This window comes from Sylvia atricapilla, chromosome 2 (assembly GCF_009819655.1).
Source record: "Sylvia atricapilla isolate bSylAtr1 chromosome 2, bSylAtr1.pri, whole genome shotgun sequence".
In the NCBI taxonomy this organism is placed as follows: domain Eukaryota; kingdom Metazoa; phylum Chordata; class Aves; order Passeriformes; family Sylviidae; genus Sylvia; species Sylvia atricapilla.
In genome coordinates this window covers 90,681,607-90,701,967 of record NC_089141.1, presented here as the reverse complement: position 1 = coordinate 90,701,967, position 20,361 = coordinate 90,681,607, and the positions used below count along the sequence as shown (strand labels likewise).

Below are 20,361 nucleotides of genomic sequence, written 5' to 3'. Positions count from 1 at the left end.
CTGGTTCTGCTTGTTTTTGTAGATAACATGTTACGTCTTAAAAGTATTACTAGTTGCAGGAATTAAAGCTTTCCAGGTGATGTGATGTTTTTATTACAGTTAGGTTTTTTCTTTTGAAGAACAGGTTTATATGAGCAGCAAAATTTATTCCAGACCACCTCTGAAGTTTTATTCTTTACCCTGATGTTTCTCTTGTGAAATGTTACCAAATGGCACAGAAATCTTGTACTGCAGGTCTGCTCTTCCAGTTATTTGCAAACCTTAACTTTTATCTTACTCTTATTTTTTGAAACAGATTTTTTTTTTTCTTTTTGCTCTCCTTTGTGCTGTACAGTGCTACATTTGGGCAACAGTATGCTTCATAGAGATTTCCAGAACATTTGTAATCACCATTTCTCCCCTCACCCCTTCCTTTCCTCTCAGTTGTCATAGTTCCCTGCTTTTCTTATCTCTTCTTTTACTGCTGCAGCTTTCAGATGATAATGCCCAGTTCGAGCAGCAGCTGCTGCATAATAGCTGCAGCACCACTTAGAGCTGACCTAATGCGAGAATAAATGAACAGATCTGTGATTTGCATGTGGGCTTACCTACAGGATTTTTTTTTCAGCTTGGGCGTATTGGGTGTCATCCCTGGAAGGGGAGCCGTGGATGGCCTCCGTGCCTTCCTCTGGCCAGGTGCTGCAAGGACTGTGCCACACTGGGGGTGGTGGCACAACAAAGCAAGGGGTTGGGATTCTTAGTGGGTTTTATATCACCTGTTTCTAAACATGAGTTGCATTTTTCTTCCTACCACTTCTCTGTTGATGCTGCCGTGGCCAGAAACGCTGCAGTGTGTGCCGTAGGAACAGGTGGAGTGACACGTTGTGGTGTCACGCTGGGCTTTGTCAAAGCCTCTCTGCTCATTTCCGCTGCGGGAGCGAGCCAGTGTTCTCCTAATCTTCTGCACGAGGGCCCGAGGCTGCAGAACGGAGCTGCAAAGTGTCCTGCTGGTCTTGTACACACAGCCCAGGGGTTGCAGCTTTTTTGGGGGCTGATGGTGAGGTCAGCAGCAGCTGCCCTGTCTGTGCTGCACAGATGCCTGGGCTGCTCCTAAGTCAGCTCCTCAGCTGCTGCAGTTGACGATGCAGCACTCTAAGGAGAGCTGCTACCTATTTTTGTCAGATGATTTAAGTGTTGATACTCACTGGGAATACTGTACTGGTGTATATTCAAGGCAGTAGTTTAACAAGGAAAAATGTTTATATTTTACTCTGTTTTGTTCTTAACCAGTGCATGAACTTTTCTTGCGAGGACTGTTAGATACAACCTTACTGATCCTCCGCTGGTTTAAGAATACAAGCAAGTTAAGGTTTGTAGAAGACATATTTGAAAAAAGTGTGTGTCAGAAGAAAGCCTGACTGAACTACCCTTGATTTCCCCCACCCGCCGTCGCCAGCTGTAGACCTTGCTTTATCCGGTGATGTACCTTTATTTTAAAAATACTTCCTCCATAACTGGATTCTGACTTTAAGGTCTAGAAGGAGGAAATAAAATAGTGTGAAGATTACATGAGGCCTCAAAACTGACGGACTCGAGGGAAAGAATCTTGCTGCAGGCTTACTGCATGCTGTAGTCTGCTCTCACCAGGTATATTTTCAGCTTTATTTTCCTATTTCTTTTTTCTTTCATCAAGTTCTCTGGTAATGTTTTTTGTTTTCAGTAGGTTATTGCAGGGATATAGGGATAATCATTTTATGTTAATTTTATTTCCTTATTGTTATGTTAGTTTTGTTTCCTTATTGCTATTAGATGAGAAACACTGAACAGAAGTCTCCATCCACTGAGGGTTAGTGGTTTAGATGACTTAAAATAGCCCTAGTAATACATTCAGGGAGTTATGGAGTTTAAGCAGATCCATGCAGAGTTTAGTCTTGTTTAAAATCAGAGAGTAGATGTGGTAGTTGAGAAGCCAGTATGTGGATGAAATGAATTTCTAAGGCATTTTGTTTGGTGTTGAAGAAATGTCAGTGATGGAATAATGAAAATGGCTCTCAAGAAGTGAGTTTAAGAACTGGCTTATTAATACACTTCATTATAGTTCCAAATGCAGAATGACCATCCAGTGTATATCTTGCTGTAGGGGTTTTGCTGCCACTGCTACTTGACCACATTCTGTAACGTTTCATTAATGACTGTAGAATTGTTAGAATTGGAAGAGGCCATAGAATTGTTATCGAAGTGTGTAGCTAGTTGAAATCTGGGGGCAGAAAATGCATATGTAGTTGTGGGAAGCCAGGTTTGTGTGTTTGGAATTAGTGTGGTGTATGGGAAGGGAAGCCAGGATCTGTGGGTGGGGGTAGGCAATTGGCAGGTCTTGGCAGGCAGTGACTAAAAGCGCCAGAGTGCTCTGGAGTGTTATACATAGTGTGATTTTTAGGTCACTGTTGGCCTGATCTGGTCTGCCTTTAGAACACCATATCCATCTGGGAGATTGTTGTGCTTCAAGCCCATCCAGCAGCGCAGCCAGAGGCAGCTGCACTGTCACTTTTCCCTGGTGAGGTGGGGGAGAGATCGGGAAGGGTAGACGTGAGAGGAAACTCTCCAGCTGCGATAAAGGAGGTGTCATGGGTACAGCTGAAGCTATGCATACCAGCAAAGCAGAACAAGGAATGAATCCATTGCTTCCCATGAGCAGGCAGATGGATGTTCAGCTATCTGCAGGAAAGCCAGGCTGCATCACTCCTGGTGGTCACTTGGGAAGACAAATGTCATCATGCTCAGCATTACCCCATTGTCCTCCTCTTGTTTTAATGCTTATGTAAGGCATATGTGTACATGGACAATTCCGTGGTATTTAAAAACAAAGGTATGTTAGTTAAATAGTTTGTCCAAAGGATTTGGCTTAGCTGGGTCCTCATCTGATCTGATTTATGACGGTTTTATTCTTGTATTCCTAGTAAGGTTTAATCTGACTCTTGGTGGAGGGTAAGGATTGAGTGAACAAGAGGGTGGATTTATCACAGGTAGAGTCTCTAAAAAGTTATAAATTCTGTTTGCCTAAAAATCGAGGGCATATTGGAAGAATTTTTTCATATAAAGCCTTGTTTAATGCCTATATATATCTGTTCCATACTGTTCAAAGGACAAATCTTAATATTTGCAAAGTAATACTTTCCTAAGTGTCTGTGTTTTTAGGTTTAAAGTGCTGTAAGGATGTGCAAGTTTGAGGATGTTGTGCTTCTGCTATGATTAGAAATGTGTGTTATGCCGGTATTTTAGAAGGTAATTTAGCATGCAGACCTTATTATTTGGTTATATATGGTGTTATAAAAATAGTTTTGCTTGATATTTGGATGTCAAAATTCAGCTTTGATTTTTGCAATTGAAGAATTGAGAGTACTATAAAGTGCAGGGGTTTGTTTGTCATCCAGTCTCATTGAATGAGAAGTTACTCTTTTTAACATCAAGATAAATTTTGAGAGTCTGTTCTACAGCTGATGTGCCCATAATCTTCCATCATAATGATTATAGGCCACATGCAAGTCAGACTTTTCTTGAAAACCTGGAGTAGGTTGTTTTCTCTGACTACTTGATGCTCTTACTTTGTCAAAATTTTCAGATATATTGTGAAATGAGCAAACTGCCACTAAGAGTATGGGTGTAAGTGGTTTGTGAGAGGGACTGGTGTTTGGTTATCTTTTTGTTTTGTTCTGGTGGGATTGTTGTTTGGTTTTGTTTTGTGTGTCTTTTGTTTGTTTGTTTGTGGGTGGTTTTTCTGGGGGGTGGGTTGCGTATTTCTTTGGGTTTTGGATTTTTTTTTAGGGGTACTTTCTTGACATAATGGTTTTATAATCAAGAATTTGCCTCAAAACTTTAGAACACATGCTATTTCCCTCACCTTTTACCTCTCTAGTTAGCTATTTCTTAAACATTTGCTATGTTAGGAGAAGATCCCTCTGGAGGATGTTGTGTCCCCCTCCCCCTTTATTGTAGGCTGCTGCTGAACATACTGGCCATGAGCTGCTGAGGGTGGCTTCCTGTCAGAATTGCTTCATGTAAAATCACAAGGAAGCAAATGTTTCTTGCATCCTCCCATTGTGTTGTTTCCTGTGGAGCAGACTGGATGCCTGTCCTGGATACTGGTTTTTTATGGCACTATCCGTGTTGGGATGATCCAATCAAATTGTTCTTGGTATCCTATACTCTGAGTGTAGCAGGAAACGAGGCTTCCTCTCAACCTTTTGTTCTCAAGTTAGCCTGACTTTGGAGAGCTCTTGACTCTATCACAATCCACAATGAAGGTGAGCTTAAAATGGATTTAGGGTTGGGTTGTTTTAAAGTTTTTGTAAGTTTAAGCTATAATTTTTAACCTTTTAAAAAAATGTTCCCTTTCTTAGTCGTTCTCTTTCTCCCTTGTACTCCCTTTCTGATCCAGTTCTGGTTCCTGCATGAGCACCTGTCCTAGTGTATTTAATTTTTTTAGTATCAGGGCTAGGCTTTTGTGATTCTGTTCACACTTTAAGTTTAGTTGTTTAAAAATTACCGCAATAAGCATGTAGTAGCAATGGAAATTTCACACTCTTAATACTTTCTTGTTCCGTAGCAGCTTATTTTTTCCCCCAGTTTTAGCAGTGGTTAAGCTGATCTCCAGCCTGGCTTTGACTTTATAAATTATGCTGTTAATAAAATCTTTCGTGTCTTTTTGTTAAATCAGATTATTTTTTATTTCCTTAATGCCTTTTTTTTTTTTTTGTGTACATAGTCTTTTAATCTTCCTTGTGTTTGATGAGAAGCCTTACAAAATTCACATCTAGGCAATTCCCTGATGCCTCTCCTTACAGCTTCAAATAACTAAGAGAAGTAATTTTAAATTATCTGTAGTCCAGTGAAACTTGTTGAAATAGTTATTTGACCTAATCTATGTGAGCAATAACTGCTTGGAGTATACTGGAGTGTGGTTTTGACTTCTTGATGCTGTGAGTTGTGTGGCACTGCTTTTCTGAGCTGTGTAAATGCTACTCAGCTTGAGAAATGTTGGCACCTGTACAGCCCAGCTACAACTGCTGCTTTCTGGGACCAGGGATGATCCTCAGTCTGAGTGGGGGGAGAAATGAGCTTGTTAATGTATGCAGGTGCCTCAAATACTGTGGATGCACTGGAAGGTGTTTTGTTTTTTTTTAACTTACTAACACAGTCATTAAATGTTTGCTAAACTTGTCTTACCTTTGCTGTGATATTACATCACCAGTCAGAACTGATCTGCCAGCCCCTTCTGTGGTTACTTTCATAGCTTTTGTTAACTTTTTTGCTTCTCTTGGGTTAAACTAGCCTTTCTTTGTTCCTTTCTCGCTTCTCCCCTGGGATTATGAGTTTTTCCTCTCCTGTCTGTGAAGGCTGTTTTCTGGGGTAAGGACTTTCTGATAGTGTCTGTGGAATGGGTCTGTTATCAGGAAAGTGAACAGGTTTTTGTTGACTTTTTAGATGAAAACTGCTACATTGCAGAAAATGAAACCTCTTTCTGTTTCTTAAATCAGTTGGAAGAGCTGTAGCAGCTGTCTTTTGTTGTCAGCTTTCTAGTCTTGCACAAAGGAGTACTAAGAGTCCTTTCAACCTATGCAGAATCTGTTGCAAGAGCTGTGATTTTGAGAGACTTTGGATGAGTGTTTCCATTACCTCAGGCAAATATGGGTTTGTGGTTTTTTTCTTTTTTTTTTAAAAATGTCCTCTCTTCCCCCCCAAAATCCAAATGTTTAATGTTATCACCCAGTGCTTGAAAGTTGCTGGAGTGTTTTCTGCAAGATAGTTCAAGGTTTGGATCACATTACCACAGTTAAAAAACAAAAATAAAATAAACCTCTCTTTTCATCTGTCCCCTTCCCAAACCTCATCCTTAATCTTTCAAGCAATTAAATTATTTTTAAAATTCATTAATGTTCAGGAATGTTGCTTTTCTCTGTATCTTGTAAAGAGATAGCATGTAGATTGTAGTACTCCTTAAAGTATTTGTAGTTATTTTCATAGTACATTATGAAAAATCAGGTACAATGCCTATGCACTGCTATAGAAAAAGAAGAATATGCCAAGAGTAATGGTACCCAGTAACTTTTTTTGGCCAAAATGTCTTAGGAAAACTTCTTTTTCTGATACTTGTTTTATCCAACTTTCTTGTAACTTAAATGATATTTGATATTGTTACTTTCGCTGTTCTTCAGATTTTTTCAAATGCAGTTGTTGCTATATTATCTTTCCATTTAAGTGTCATAGTTTTTTGGGTTTTTTAAAAGAGAAGAAATCCACCACAGTTTTACTGGTTTATAACATCCACTAAAAGACTAATGCCTTGATTATGTAATAGCTTCTACAGTCATAGTTTGTATGTACAAGTTTAAAGACTTGTTTCTATGACTTTACTACTTTTTTTTTGTTTGTTTTTTTCCAGACTTTTGATGCAAATGACCTGTATCAGGGACAGAATTTCAGCAAAGTTCTTAGCTCTCTTGTGGCTTTAAATAAGGTGACAGCAGGTAAGTAGACTGCTCTGTCTTGTGCTGGCTTACTGCTACTTTCACCCTGAATCTGTGTATATTTATACCTGTGCTGTACCCATAATGAGCATATGCAGCATTTTATAGGAGCTTTTGTTGAAGTTCATGTATCTAAAACTTTGCAGTGGCTCTGGGTTCTCTACTCCTGTCTTCTGCAGGAAGAAAGATTTGTGGTAGAGTTAAGGCTAAGCCTTTAAGCTGGCAAGCAGTTTAGAAAAAGGGCCTGTGTTTTAGGTTGTTTTTCTGTTTTTTTCCTCCACATTTGAAATACTGAAGTTGACTTTTGCTCCATTCTGTCATTCTCCTGTTTGAAGAGCTTGGTAACATTTTTGCCCTCCCCAGCCTACATTTCCTGGCGCTATCCTTTCTTGCCAATAACAAAAGGATAACCAATGTCTTTGATCCCTTAAGCGACATATTTCATTCATTTAGCAGCTAGAAGTCATGAACCACTCACCTCAGGTTCTTTGGTGGGAGGGAAGAGAGCTGTAGAAATAAGACAGGTGAGAGGTGCCCATCCGTCATTGTTGGGTGAGGCTGTGCTAAATTATGCCAGCTGGACCCTGGACACTCAAGAAATGTTAACATTGGCCCTTTTGGTTTCTTCCTGCTGATGGTTCCACCATCAGCAGCAAGTTCCAGTACTGCCATCAGGTCAAAGTCTGAAATGGAACCATAGTGTCAGTTTTTGTGTGAGGAAGAAAAGGAAGGTGGTAGAAAAGTCAGTGATGCATAAGTGTTACTTCATTTAATGCTAAGGAGATAAGTATATTGTAGCATTTATAATACTTCTCTGGTCTCTTTCAAAAGAGATTTTTTTGTTGCTTATTTTTTCCTTGCATTAGAAAGCACCCTTTAAGTTTTGCAACCAGGTCTTAGTTTTAATGAAAGGACATGGAGTAATACCATTGACTTCTTTGAAGCTGTTTAGACCAGCTGGACATCCTGTCTCTCATCTCAAGTGTAAGTGCAAATGCAAACCAGCGCAGTACATCTTTAAAACTGCTGTACACTGGCCACTGCTGCCTCTGCTCTCATTGAAGTGGAGAAGAATGTGGCTGTTTTGTCTGGATATCTGTGGATTAATGCCCATGTCAAAACAGCACAACTGCAGCTGGAGAAGGGACCTGGGCTGATCCTTTCACGGTGGGGGCATGTGGTGGCAGTGGTATGGAAACCAAAAATGAAAACCACATGCGAACTGTGGTCTTGTCTCATTCCTAGGAGCAAGCATAAACCTTCTTGTTCTTCCAAACCAGTTTCATTAACTGGGTAATTGTATAGCAAGCGTTTTAGACTCGATCTCTCTGCTCTAGTATTGGAAGATAGCTGTCAGATCCCCATGCGGGTCTAAAGAATTTCAGTCATACACAGGTTCTTCTGAGACAGGCCTTCCTACAATATGAGAAATGTGGGTAAGGGGCATGGTTACTGATGAAAGACTTTTGTGGGTTTTCTCTCCATCAAAGTATTAATCTCTGGAGTGGTGGGATCAAGGAAGCAGTTGCTGTTTGTAGACAGATGAGGGGAAGGGAACTGGTATAGGAAAGTTGAGATAGTGATGCAAGAGTGAAAGGTTTTACAAACACTGTAAATATTTAAATGGAAGGAAGAATGAAGCTTGTGAGGAAATTACCAAATTAAATTTTTTAAACGTGCACATTCTGTTGCTATTCAAGATTCTTGAGTTTTAGAAGCAGAGTTGGTTTTTTTTACAATAATACCATTGAGAAATTCGTTGAACTTGTTATTAGGTATTTTAATAGAAACTTAATGGATACATGGAGTCTGCAAGCCTTTTAAATGTATCAACATTTCAGATAGATTTGAAAGTATTCAGATACTAATGGTGAAAATACTTTCAATTTGCATGTGATTTATTTGTAATAATTTTGTTTTCACCTCAGACACATGCAGTTTATAATTCAAACCCAAAAAGATGCTCTTGTGTTGGTGTATTATCTGCCACTGTGAAATGAGAAAATTTCAGGAATCATTCCACTAAAATTTTAGATAGTGTTTTAGAGTTGCCCAGAAGTTGCACTGTCATAAGTCAATCTGATGCTGGTTTTCTAGGCAAGCTAAATCAAGGTGTAATTCTGGATTAGGTGGCTGTCTGTTCTTGGACTTGACTGCACTTAGGAAACATAGCAAACTGGACATGGAGATGTTTTAGGTTACTCTTAGTCCTTACACTCTTGGGTAGTGATGGTTATGGTAATTTAAAGGTTTTCTGGGAATGTTAGAGTTAGCCATATAGTTATGATTTACAAAGTAAGCCTGTAATCCAATCCCATTACTTTCCTGGTATTCTGTGAAAACATATCATGTATGACCTTTTTTTAATGGATCATAATCACCAGTGTTTCTCTTAATACCATGGCCTTTAAATGCTTTTAGGAAAGCAGTTTCACAGTGTGATGTCTTTTATTACTTCAATGTGTAAGGATACTGTGGATACAAAATACTCAATATGTATAGTTTTAGTATCCCACTACTTGACTGGGGAGTGTAGATTTATTGGGGTTTTTGTAAGGATGATGATATTTAAAGGATATCATTGAGTCATTTAAAAAGATGCAGCAGGGAAGGTGTTTGTTTCCCTTTGTCTCAGTCACTGCAGACTTGGATCATCCTTTGTCAGCACTGTGTTTGGTTCTCAGTCTCAATCCCTTTGCCTCTTCCTGCATCACTTCTGCTGCTGGATGCTGTGCTCAAGTTTAAAGACTTGCCAGTTCAGATGAATTGAATTGTCTCTTCAGGCTTGTCGTGGAACGGGAGATACACCTTATTCACTGGTGTCCATGGATCTGAACCCTGTATATGTTATTTTCTTTGGACAAAAAATAATTTGCATTTGCATAATTATGTTCTACTTCAGTCTGAAAGTGACTGTTAAGAGACTACAGTTGTGTGCTTACCTCAATATGGAAGAAAAGCAAAGTACTGGGAAAGAGAGTAACAGGCATGAAAGCCAGGAGAGCAGTTGGGAGTCTTGTGCAGTGTGGTGAAAACGCCTAGGTTTGGGACAGAAAATGCTGTATTGCTTTCAGGGCTTCTTGAGCTGTGATGCTCACTGAGTAGTTTCCTTAGGTGTGGAAAACATGAGAAAAAGAAATGACTTGCCCTGCTTGTGCGAAACTGTGCAAGGGTCCTGGGAGGAGCCCATTCCTGGGCCTTTGGCTGTGAGAACGGGGACACTGGTGCAGGCAGGAGCAACCCCTGATCCCCTGTAACATGGGCAGAGGCTCCCAGCAGGGCTGTGGGAAGCTGCAGCCAGCCCTGAACCTGGCTCTTGGGAGCTGCTTTTGGTGCAGCCACTGGCTGGCTGTGGCTCCTAAGCCACAGGACACACCCCCCTTTGTTGGCTGGCAGCATCCCATCCCGGGGAGATGCCAGCCCAGTGGTGGAGGCTGGGGCTGCCCTGGTGCCCCCAGCTGCCCCACTCCTGGCTGGGATGGTGGGATGAGCCCTGTCCTGCTGCTCCTGGGTGCCTCCCAGCCCACAAGGGAGCCCAGCAGTCCCTGATGGCACACAGCCCTTCAGGTGCATATATCACATGGGTGTGCTTCTCAGAAGAGAGACAAATGGAAGAGGGGAGATGTTTTGGGAGGGTGTTGTTTACTGGAGAAGCAGTATTTTCCTTTCTTCTATTCCTAGTCCTCCCTCCAAAAAAGAAAAAATAGCTTAGTTGGCAAAAAAAAAAAAAAAAATGGGATGAGGCAAAGGAATGTAGGAAAAAAAGACAGTGGAAGGAATGTTTTAATTGAGAATATGGGGGGCTGTGGGAAGAGCTAAGAAACAGATGTGGCTGGCTTCACTTCAAGCAAGTTTTATGCATTCAAAATTCATGCCTACTAGCTAAAATGATGCTGGTTAATTACCTTTAAATAGACTGGTAGTGAGTAGGAATAGAGAAACACAACCCTAACCCTCCTCTCTAAACAGGCCAAGTAGTTTTCTTCTCTGTATGGGGAAGAAATTGTTGATGTCTCAGGATTTTAGATTATTTATTGCTGTCATTTTTTAAATCTTGAATTACTGAATAACTGGAGATACATCAAATCTGCTTTAAGCATGTGAATTTTGCAGAGGTAAGCAGAAGTTATAGATGCAGATTTTTAAAATTCTAATATTTGGTTTTTGTTTCCCACCCTCCTACAGACATAGGGCTGGGCAGTGACATCGTATGTGCACGTCCCTCATCTCATCGGATAAAATCCTTTGATTCTCTGGGATCCCAGTCTTCACACAGTAGAACTTCAAAACTCTTTCAGGGACAGTATCGGAGTTTGGTAAGTTCTGGAAGAATGAAACATGCTGTGGTGTGATAGTCCCGTCCTGCCCCCCCTCCCCCCCCCCCCCCGGCCTTTCTTTTCCCCATTTTTTAAAAAAGTTTTGTAAGTAAATTATAGTGTAGCAAAGTAACTGTTTCCTCTCTTTCTATTTTGTATTTTTAGCCCCTGAGTTTGTTTTTGCAGCTTTTCATATGATGTTTCAAAATGCATGCAACTTTTTGGGAACTTTGAACTGTTTTTTCCTCCTCTAGTGCTCCATGTTGTCTACATAGACAGTCTCTTCCTGGATTTATGTTTTTCTTTTCAGTGTAAGGACTTGCTTTTCCAAAGGTAAAAATCTCATTTTCTCTGTGAGTTTAGGGGTGATGATTGAAGGTTATTCAAACCTCTGTGAAGGTGATACTTATAATGTTGGCAGTAGTGGTAGTTGTTCCTGTTTTCTGTTTTATTTCAAGGTTGATCCTTCAACTTGCCTTTGGGTAACTGAGTCTTATGGGCCATTGTTTTATAGTACAGCTGAAATCAGGGTTGCATAGCTCATGGAAGTTGTGATAAAATGTGTTTTTATCAATGTGTTTTTATTGAATGTTTGCAAGGGGGTTCAGATCCCTAAGGAAAGCTGCTTTATTTGTGACTTTTTTAGGTGTGGTGTAATGTGTTTTCTCTGGTAGCAGAGCCTGTGCAAGTTTTTTCCCTAGGCCACTAATTTGAGCTCCTGTTCTGCTGTTCACAGCCCACTCAGTTTTGCAGATGCAGCAGTTGGTGGGACTAGCTGTTAGCTGGATCACTGAAGTAATCAGACTTTTCACTATTTCTGTCACTTTGGCGATCTGAGTTGCTCTGTGCAAAGTTAAAACAGAGAAGTGCAAGAAGGAGGGAAAAAGTGCTAGTGGCCAAACCCAGGAAATTCCTAGTTTGGTTTTGTTGGTGTAGATATATCTTTGGAACCGTTCTCACCAAGTTTGTACTCATTTCCTCTGCTGGAAAGCCAAACTGGCAGAACATAGGGTTTGTAGTTGATCTCACTGTGCAGTGTTTATGCTTATCTTGTGGCTTTTTTACCATTTACTAAATGAAAACATTTTCTCTTGTTGAGCAGAGAGCATGAAAGCACAACTTCCTTGTTTGAAAATGTGCTGACATTGGGACATACAGACATCACACAGACATTGGGACTTACACTATCTTGGGGCTTTCTGCATGTTTTCAAAGCTGTGTTTACCCTCATCTTCCTGTAGTTCCTCAGCTGCTAACTCTGATGAAAGTCATTCTGAGTTGTGATGCAATAACATGATCTCTGGGGTTATGAATTGAGCTGACATGTAAATTCCTAGTGACAACATATGCAGTCTTTTCATCACCTCAACTATATAGGCAACATGCAAGTGAAATGCTTCTAACTGGATAGCTCACTAGGACTGCTTACACAGTCATTTTCTCACTAAGTGACTTCTTTAGCTGTCCAGGTATTGATCCTTAGTTATGATAGAGGCAAGCATGATTTGTAGTGCTGTTCTCTCAGTTCCAGTGCAATGTTTTTGAAATTGTCCAAGTATTGTACTTTTTTAGCATAAAAAATTTGCCCAAACTCTCATGAAATGCTTGAATGGTGCAGATACCCAAAGCTGACATCCTAGGACAAAATGCTGAATTTAAAAGTCATTTATTTGAAGGACTTATTAGTTGCTTTTAGGGACATTCAGATGTTAGGGCAAAGTGATAATCTGCCTTCACGACCATGGTAGGAGATGACCATGCATACATAGCATATATGGACAGCTGCAAGTCTGACTGCTGCAGGCTTCCAGCTTTGCTAACCTCAAGAGAAATTACTTGGGAGTACTTGCTCAAGGTAAGTTGTAGAACATTTCTGTAGGTTTTGTGAAAGAACACTCCTTTATTTGCAGGCCATGGAGACTTGTAACTTCAGCTGTGGAAGCCACCAACCTGATCTGTTACAGCAAAAAAGAAAAGGAAAAGGTTTTGAGGTGCAAACTCTCTATATGACAAAAACTAAATTAAACCCAACTCAGTTTCTCCCTCCTCGCAGCACAGATACTTTTAGGAAAAAACGCTCTAATGTAAAGCCTCTGTTTCTTTGTAGTTGTCAAGGGCAGTTTCAGTTTATGCTAGTCATAAAAAGTTTGTCTGTTTATTTTTTTCTGTGAGAGCAATAATTCTTCTCATTTTAGCTCTGTTAACCCTTTCTGATTTGAAGGGGCTGTCATAAGTAACATATATGCTCCTATGGCTGATAAAAATCTGAAGACTAAAAATGCCAGAAATACTGGAAATGCCAAATTGCTCCTTGTAAAGGCTTTTGATTAAAAATGTTTGGGGACTGTTTTGTGTGGAGGAAAGGCTATTTCCATTTTATGGACATTTCTGTTTTGTTCATGGAAGTACTGTTTAAGTCTCTAATGATCATTTTATTATTTATTTTCTCTTACTAGGACATGACAGATAACGGCAACCATCAGTTGGTGGTGAGAGCCAAATTTAATTTTCAACAGACAAATGAAGATGAACTTTCATTTTCAAAAGGTGATATTATTCATGTTACAAGAGTGGAAGAAGGAGGCTGGTGGGAAGGAACTTTAAATGGAAAAACAGGGTGGTTTCCAAGTAACTATGTACGAGAAATTAAATCAAATGGTGAGTTTTGGAGGGGAGAACATATCTGTAGAAATTCTTGCTTTGTGTAGAGGTTGATGGTTGGTTGAGTCATTAAAACTTCTAATGCTTTTTTGTTTAAGCTGGATTTTATTTACTGTACGTCATTCCCAGCAATGATTAATGCTCAGGAACTTGGACTTCCCCACCCCAGCTCACTGTATAGAGTGGCTTCTGAGTTAGCAGTAAGCATGCGGAAAACTCATCGTTCTGTTTGCTTGTCTGTCATGTCTGCACTGCTCTCACTTCCTTGGTCTGAATTCCTAGAATATGGGATTTTGACTCAGATGCTGACAGACTTTGAGTTGGTGCTTTGGGTTTAAATAGTGAGAGATTTCCTACAAAAACCAAAAAAAAAATGAACAAGGAAAAATCCCTAAACCAAACAAGAATTTACTCAATACGTCCCATTACTTAGAAGTAAACAACTGCAGGAAAGAAACTCAGTTCTATCAAAATCTACTTTTGAATGATAATGTATTTGTGATTTTTCTTTTTCTTTCTTGTTCATGTGCTTTCAGCTTTTCTTGGTACCAGCTTCATCCATCTGCTGAAATTTTGTTTTGAACTTTATACAGTCAAAGTGCCGTCTGTAAATGTCATCTGAATATCAGAAGTAACATTCCTTTTTGATCCACTAGGACATTGCTGTGGGTGACATAATTTCTGTGTCTCCTTTATTTCCTTTTTTTACCCCATGTCTTTCCTTGTCTTGGTTTATTTTCAGAGATTAGGGATAAGCCTGGTAGGATAAAATTACCCAGGGTCTCTGGAAGGCTTTACCACTGTTTCCTTTTTTATGGCTCCAGCGAAAATGCACATCTTTTGGGACTGTGCTGAAGTCTTTGGTATAGCTTTTTTTTTTCCTCTTTTCCCCCATTATGAAGCAGCTGTTTAGATGCCTGATTGCAGTGAGTTTGTGGGAGCAAAAGTCCATTTTCAAATGTATCTTTTCTCGTTTGGTTGCATCCTCTTATTTTCTTCCTTGATTTAATACCTCCAGTCTGTTGCTGCAAAATGCTGGTCTTAGATCTGCAGCTTCATTGTCCTTTTCAACCAGCTTCTCTCAGACCTAGTCACAATGTAAGACTTGGTTTTAATGTTCTGTAGTGATGTCTCAGATGCAGCTTATCCTGAGAAGCAATTCCTGAAGCCTGTTTTTGGTTTGTAGTGTTGTACCATGAGCCATGATGACCCTCTTGTCTCATTGTTATTAATTTAAATCATTGTTGCAGAGATTTTGTTTGGATATCATCAGTTTTGACCTCTTCCGACTTCTGGAACCTGGGTAGGCAATTTAGCACCAGAACAGAAATGCTTTAACAGTGAACATGCAAAAGCTGGAAGTTGTCAGTAACTGGAATTAAGTGGTTCTTGTTTTCATTAAGAATGCTGCCCTTGGGTGAAGTAACTCTTCTAAGCAGGAAGAGACAAGCTGTAGTGTACCAAGTGCAGTCTGATGCTTGTGACTCCTTGTAGCCCTGTCTGATCCCTGGGGCTGACATGGTTTTTACATCCACTTCTTGCCCTCAGAAGTATTTTCTCCCAAGTCCTTTTCCCTCCACTGGTGTGTGTTCTCTGCCTCAATAGTTCTCCCTTCTGGCTTCTGCAGAACTTCTTGCGTTCTTGAACTGCTGTCTCATATGTCCAGTTTCTTCTATGGATGTTTCTTTTGTTTGTGCCCCTGCTTTTCTTTTCTCAGGAAGCTTAGTTCATTGAGTATTACAAAGTCAAAAGACTGAGCTGTAGCTCACTAGCTTTCTCTGTTTTCCTCCTCCATTTCAAAATTACTGTGTTTGGCCTTTTCCAGTACTTTATGGAACTTCACTTGTCCTCTCTGGTTTCAGATATGGATGTAGCTAGTTATCTTACTATCAAATCAGCACAATTACTGTGTAATTCATCAAATAGTGATTTTAACCTGTTTTTATGCACTTGTAGGTATATGTTTGAGTTGTCTGAAGTTGACTTTTTTATGAGGTGGATGGGGGGGTGGTAGAAGGAAGCATGATACTATACCAAGAGCTTAGTGTGTTAGAAACTGTGCAGATGAGCTTTACCTTTTCATGTATGTATGCATATTGTGGAATGCTTTGTTGCTATTACCCTTGTGACCATCTTAGTATTTTGAATGGTGACCTGACTTTTCCTGCTTACTTTTGCGTCTTTTCGTGTGTTTGTGGTCAGTGTATATACTTGTGATATTTGCTCCATGTCAGTTTGCATATGCTTCTTTTGTTCTTTTTTTAACATGCCACTAATTTTTAAGGGAATTATCTTTCTTATGGGCCTTTTCTGCTTATATTGTTACTAGTAGGACTTCTTATTTACTCATATTTTTAAGTTTACTGAATTCTTCTTGAAGTCCATTGCTGTAATTTTGCTGCACCTTTTATTTTATTGATTATTTCCATGAAACCTGCTATGAATATTTCTATTCTCAGCTGAGTTTTGCTTTATGGGTATTGTTGATGATCCTAGAGAGAGGGCTTTTCTGGACTTCTCCTCCCTTCTGTATCCAAATGCACTGCCACTGTGTCCTGCTGCTGCACTTTGTCTGTTCTGCTGTCCTTGTTGAAACAAGGATGTAATGCTGTTTGTTGCAAAGCTCTGAAGTTACTTGAATAGGTGGATGTTCATGAGAAGCTTCATCTAGGTTATATGCAATTTCCATTGCCTTGTTGTGTCCCTGCTCTTCTTAGTTTGTCTTCATTAGGAGAGTTGGCGTTTCTTGAGTTGATAATCTTACACTGTCCATTTTTCTTGATTTCCTAGTAACTATATATACCTCACTTCAGGATTTTCCTAATTCAGAAGTATTTTAAGTACCTTAAGCATGTGGTTGAAATATAAAAGTGCTCTTTTTTGCCTTACATGTTTTGAAAGTAGTTAGGGGAACTTGCAGCCTTGCTAGCTCAAATTCAAAATATGTTTTCTGTCAGTGTTACAATAGGTTGATTTTAAAAAGAGATCCAGATAGGATTGTTGAAATACATGCTCTTGATTAAGGTCTCTGAAAAAAATGTTCATCCTGGACATCTCATCTGTTTTCAGAATACTGTGTAAAATGTTCTGGCAATCGGTAGTATGACTCTATGCTTCTTCTGAAATGTAGCTGAAAATACTGTAAATAGTTGGAAATTCCATGTAGGATGATGCATTACGTGGCGAGCTCCCAGGACATGACTAAATAAGCTCCTGGGTTTCACTAAATTAAATCCTCTGAGACTGCTGTAACCTGGCTTCTGCAAATTGAGTAAAAGAAGAAATGAGTGAAGTTACTTATGCATGTGTGTTTTTCTTTTAATTCTCACAAACTTCATAGGTATTAGATGTTTAGATAAATGGATTTTTCTAAATTAAAATACTCTAGTGTGAAAAACCTGTAGATATGTAATCTTAGCTTTTACGGTGGGTCTGAAGTTATATATTCAAGGAAGGGAAGAAAGAGATGTGTGGCAATGGAGCTGCCTTTGCCCTCATTGATGTCTTGAAGAGTTTAGAAGAAAAGTAAGCTGCTTTACATGAATTGCACCAGCAGAGCATATCACATTATGAGGTATCTCACAGTGGTTGTGCTCTGATTGTAACTTGTTTGTTTAGCTGTGCCTGAGTGATTAGAGTTAGCAGACAATGCTAATACTTGTATGAGGTGAGCTAACAATTGTTGTAGGACACATACTGAGATTATTCAGCAAAGCACAGCATTTTGTTTTCTTAGGCTGGACAATGACTATTTTTGGGGAAAATAAATTTGGTTGAGATGGAAAACTGTTTTTGTTTTGCTTTTGAATGTGTATTTATTCTGTCCCCCTCCCTGACCCAAGGGGAAAAGGAGGTTTTGTTTAAATATGATCAAACATGTAACTATGTTTTAAAAAAAGGTAATATTTTCTATTCAGGTATGTGCTTCACTGCGAGCTTCAAAAAAAAAATCATCTGTTTCTCTCTCCCTTCCCCCTGTTGCCTGTGTTTTCATTTCCATTTTCAAACCCTATAACATCTTATGTTTTTAAATGTTCTTTGGTTGCTAGTCAGGAAGTACTTTGAAATGAAAAGATTTTGTTTTTATCCTGCTCTACTGTTACATGTGACAGAGGGTAAAAAATAATGTGTAACCTTGTTGAGATACTTGACAGTGTGGCCTTACTGTGGTTGCTTTTGCTTACATAAATGAGAACAGGAAAGGGTGAAGATGGAGTCAGTCTTGTCTCTTAGAGTGCTGCTTCTGTCTCACATGGTAATTAGAGACTTGGAGACCTACTTTAGTGGGTTCCCTTGCAATGGAAAGAAGAGTGGTTAGCCAGAATGGGATGCAGTTGATAGCTACTGTCAGATGCTAATCAGATTTTTTTAAAAAAAATCACAAGGTCAGTTATTGAGTTTTATCCAAGCATAATCCCTATAAATGGCATGAGATTACACAGGAGGGAGTATTACTTTGTAAGAAATAGATTTGATATGTCAAACTTTTTTCTGATTCTCTGCAGAAATTAATATATCGTTACTGCCTTGGCCTCTCTTAGGCTTTCTTGACAGTTGTTAGTGTCAGGCCCAGTGCAAATTACAGTGATAGCGTTTCTTTTGGTTGGATGTTAAAAAAACAAAATCAGTGTGGGGAAAAGGTCAGAATATAGTGGAGGAGTAGAGTGTCAGCTGTTTCTATATTGTGGTGTGTGAGGAAAGGAGAAATTACACTTTTGGCTTTGAAAAAAGGAAAGGAAAAAATAACGAAAACCCCATGAAGAATGTTAGTTTTCTCTCCCCAGCCTATACTCAGAGGAGTATTATGTTTGCTGGTTGAGTGTAACTCTACAGACATGAATAAAGTAGAGGTTGGGACCAGTGAATACTATTGGGGTAGAAGTGTTGGCAGTGTCTGTATTGCAGAGTGGAGCACTGGAGCAGTGCCTGAACCATCTTGAGAACTGGAAGCAAGTTTAGGTTTGCCCTCCTAATGCTGGACTTGAACTGATTAGTCTAGGAAGTTGGAGCTTGTTGTAGCACTTTGCTGATAGGAACCACATAGCTTTTGGTGTTCTTGTTGGCACATCTTTCCTCCTCTAATGTAGGATAAAATAGCTCGAATAGGATTTTATCTAGATTACACACCACGGTGCAGTAGTCACAGAAACACGCAGGGGTGTTCTTGTAGCAGTAGGGTCAAAGTGCTTTAGTAAAGTGTCTTCTGCAGGGAATAAATACTTTGTGGAGTGGCACGAAGTAGAGTGTTGCGTGAAAATGAATATGGCATAAAGTGAAGACATGACAGAAGAGAGAGAATGTGGGAAGTCAAGTAATTTGAAGGCATGTAAATTAAAATAGAAGAAACTAAGTATTGGGAAGGATTGGGCAAATTGTCTTTTTACAGCAAATAAGTATTTGTAAAGAATAAGATAACTTTGTTTTAGGGAGTTTGTGGCATCTTATGTGCTACTTAAGGAAAGGTTATAAATGGTTATATATTCCCTACAATGAAGAAAATTATTTGGTAGAAGAGTAATGTTAAAAAGCCTTTGCTACCCTCATTCTCCTCCCAAAGATGATCTGTTAAGTCCATCTGATTTATCATAAGCCACTAGACAGTGCATTATCAAGTGTGGCTGAGGGCAGTTGAAAGTGATCTTTTGATCACAGGAGAGATGGACAGTGGTAACTTAGCTCTTGATTTCAGTCAGCAGCAGGATACCATCTCTTCCCACACTTGAACAGATGCCTGCCAGCTTTGCATTTGATCATACACTGAGCTATTTTCATTGTGCTTTCAGTGTTAATATAAGGGATGCATGTTGTAGCTGAGAGAAAAGAGGGGAGATGCAATAACCTTCTGTGTGGGAAAAACTAGTGTTTGGCTCAGGTCACTCTGTTCTGGGATTTTAAGAAATATAGTCTGTGGAGTGGGCAAGGTGCCAAGGTTTTGCTGATGATCCAAAAACCTATGGACTTCATAAAGACATAGTGTGCTCAATGGAGGTGGTACCTTCTTGAAATGTTTAATGAAATATGCTCTGTTTGCAAAATACTCTAATGTTCTATTACCAAGGATAATAAATGACACTTTGCATAAACAAAGTGATTTCTTATGTGCAAGATCAGGATTTTCTTCTGTGTGATGCATTGTGTAATAAGCTAATTGCAACAAGACTGTTTCTTATTCCTCCTTATGAAGCAAGGCACTGCTTGGAGGCAGAATACCAGACATGATAGACAGCTGGACTAATTTGCTGTGTCTGATTCTGTTTCTGCAATAGAAATGGCCTTTACATTTTAAAAGATAAATGTTGATTAGGGCTGTTCAGGCAAAATAATATGAATGTGTGATTCTTTTTTTTTTTTTTTTTTTTTTTGTCCTGTCTTTAAATCTCAATTTGGACATGTGAGTGTCTCTGATAACTCAATCAGCTGAACAGCTGGCATGTTTCTATGTGTTTCAGCAAAAAAAAAATCTCCCACTTTCTTCAGCAGCTTAAGGGGAGAGGTACTTTTGCCCCCTTTAAGATAACAAAGAGGCAGAATTCCATGATCAGCCAGCTTAACAATGGTCAGCCATCTATATTGTAATAAATTCAGTAAAAAGTATTTATCTTTATCCTTAAATAACTCTTCCTCCTTTCAAGACATCTGTATTATGATAAATTCTCTGACATGTATTTACTTTTATCCTTAAATAACTCTGGTTTCTCCTGTCATGCTTTTTGGCACATGATTAATAAACCTTTAGGTATTTAGTGAACCTGAAAGTCACTATGAATTGTAGGATAAGTCCAAGAGCTTCCACAGAGAATGAAAGCAAATTACCATGTTTGGGGCAATGCCATAATTTTCATAATACAGTACAAAGAAAAGAATTTTAGTTGTCCCATATA

At 39.2% G+C, this 20,361-nt stretch overlaps 1 protein-coding gene across 4 annotated transcripts in view; it reads left to right on the top strand.

Moving 5' to 3' along the window:
* ARHGEF7 (Rho guanine nucleotide exchange factor 7) overlaps positions 1-20,361 on the top strand; it is a 116,727-nt gene that overhangs the window by 38,389 nt on the left and 57,977 nt on the right. For 3 of the 4 annotated variants that reach the window (XM_066313811.1, XM_066313810.1, XM_066313813.1), the window contains exons 3-5: positions 6,419-6,503; positions 10,689-10,819; positions 13,276-13,477. In XM_066313811.1, coding sequence (XP_066169908.1) covers positions 6,419-6,503; positions 10,689-10,819; positions 13,276-13,477 — 418 coding nt within the window. Of the gene's footprint in view, positions 1-4,213; positions 4,281-6,418; positions 6,504-10,688; positions 10,820-13,275; positions 13,478-20,361 lie in introns of those variants that run through there. The other variant, XM_066313812.1, reaches the window with a different exon arrangement.